Source organism: Arachis ipaensis, chromosome B04 (genome assembly GCF_000816755.2).
Source record: "Arachis ipaensis cultivar K30076 chromosome B04, Araip1.1, whole genome shotgun sequence".
Taxonomy (NCBI): domain Eukaryota; kingdom Viridiplantae; phylum Streptophyta; class Magnoliopsida; order Fabales; family Fabaceae; genus Arachis; species Arachis ipaensis.
The window spans coordinates 110703988-110705532 of NC_029788.2; the positions used below are offsets into that span (position 1 = coordinate 110703988).

The window sequence follows — 1545 nt, forward strand, 5'->3', positions numbered from 1 at the left end:
ATTCTCTCCACAATGCCAACGGTTAGAGCATTAAAGAGTGCAACGACTATCTTGATCAAAAGGAAAATTATTCCTACATTAAATAAGAGATATGAAACTCTATATATTGATGAATCATCAAGGAAGAAGACAACTATTTTTGTGCACATTGAATATCATAAAAAACAACCCTTATTTTTCTTACTTCTCTTTTGTCTAGATTCAAGTTTATTTTGAGAGATACAAAAGACAAAGAGAGTAGTGCATACGAAAGCCATTTAACCTTTGTTTGAGTGTTTTGATTTTGAGTACACTTGGTTTTCCTTAACTAGGTTGGGTTAGCACCTAGGTGATTTACTAAACTTGGGATAGCTTAGGTGAGTTACAAGAGTGTGAGTCTCTTGGAATTGGTGGTGTTTGTAATCAATCTTGATTATAGTAGAAATTCTACCATTGTTGTGGTGGAGACTGGACGTAGGTCACATTGCACTTCGTGGCCGAACCAAGATATATCGTGGTGTTACTCTTCTTCTTTCCTAAAATCTGCAACTTTCATTTTCACTTTATTTTCCTACTATGGGATGAGACAAAAACAAAAATAATCTCCTGTGTATCAGTTCAGCTATGTTATCTAAAAACGTGTTATCACTGGCGTTTTCTTGATTCAACCCTTCTTCTCAACGGACTTGGAAACTTTCAATTGGCATTAGAGCTTAGGCTCAAGGGACAAGCTTAATAGTTTGAAGTAAAAGATCCATAACAACCTTTGTGGCTTACACGTTTACTGAAGGACAATCATGTTTTAGACCTTCTTTCTTCATTGGAAACAACTATTCTTATTGGAAAGAATGGATGAGGATTTTCGTGCAATTAACAGACTATAACATATGGTCATATGGATGATCATTGTAAATGGCCCAGATGTTCCTACCAAACGCGATGTTAAAGGTAATATTGTTCTGAAGAAAGATTCCGAATGGACAGCTGAAGAAAAGAAGAATGTGGAGATAAAAGCCAAAGCTATCAATATAATACATTGCGCCACTAGCTTTGAGAAATTCACAAAAGTTTCAAGGCGCAAAATAGCAAAAGGGATATGGGACAAGTTGCAGCTCACACATGAGGGAACTAAACAAGACAAAGAAACTCGTGTTAACATGATTATGAATGAATATGAAATGTTCTTCATGATAAAAAATGAATCTATTGATGCACTGTTTGAGAGGTTCTCCATCATCATCAATAACCTTGATGCAATGGGTAAATACTTCTTTGAAGTAAAACTTGGTAGGAAGATCTTAAGAAGTCGTACCAAGCAATGAGAGACCATGAGCATTGCCATATCTGAAACTAATGATCTCAACAAGATTATTATGATGAATTGAGAGGAAAGCTTTTGGCCTATGAATATACTCATCTCAGCAATGATAATAAGAAAATAGAAGTGGCATTTAAAACAAAAATTACATCAAAAGAGGAAGATGAAGAAAGCTTATCCGATGATTCATATTAACTCCGCTCTTTATTCAAGTAGTTTTCTGTTGGCAAAATTACCCGAAGCCTATG

At 35.1% G+C, this 1545-nt stretch overlaps 1 protein-coding gene across 1 annotated transcript; it reads left to right on the forward strand.

The window, feature by feature from the left end:
* LOC107636818 lies at positions 867 to 1301 on the forward strand. The gene has a single exon (XM_016340298.1). It carries the CDS (start codon positions 867 to 869, stop codon positions 1299 to 1301), a length of 435 nt encoding a protein of 144 aa, XP_016195784.1.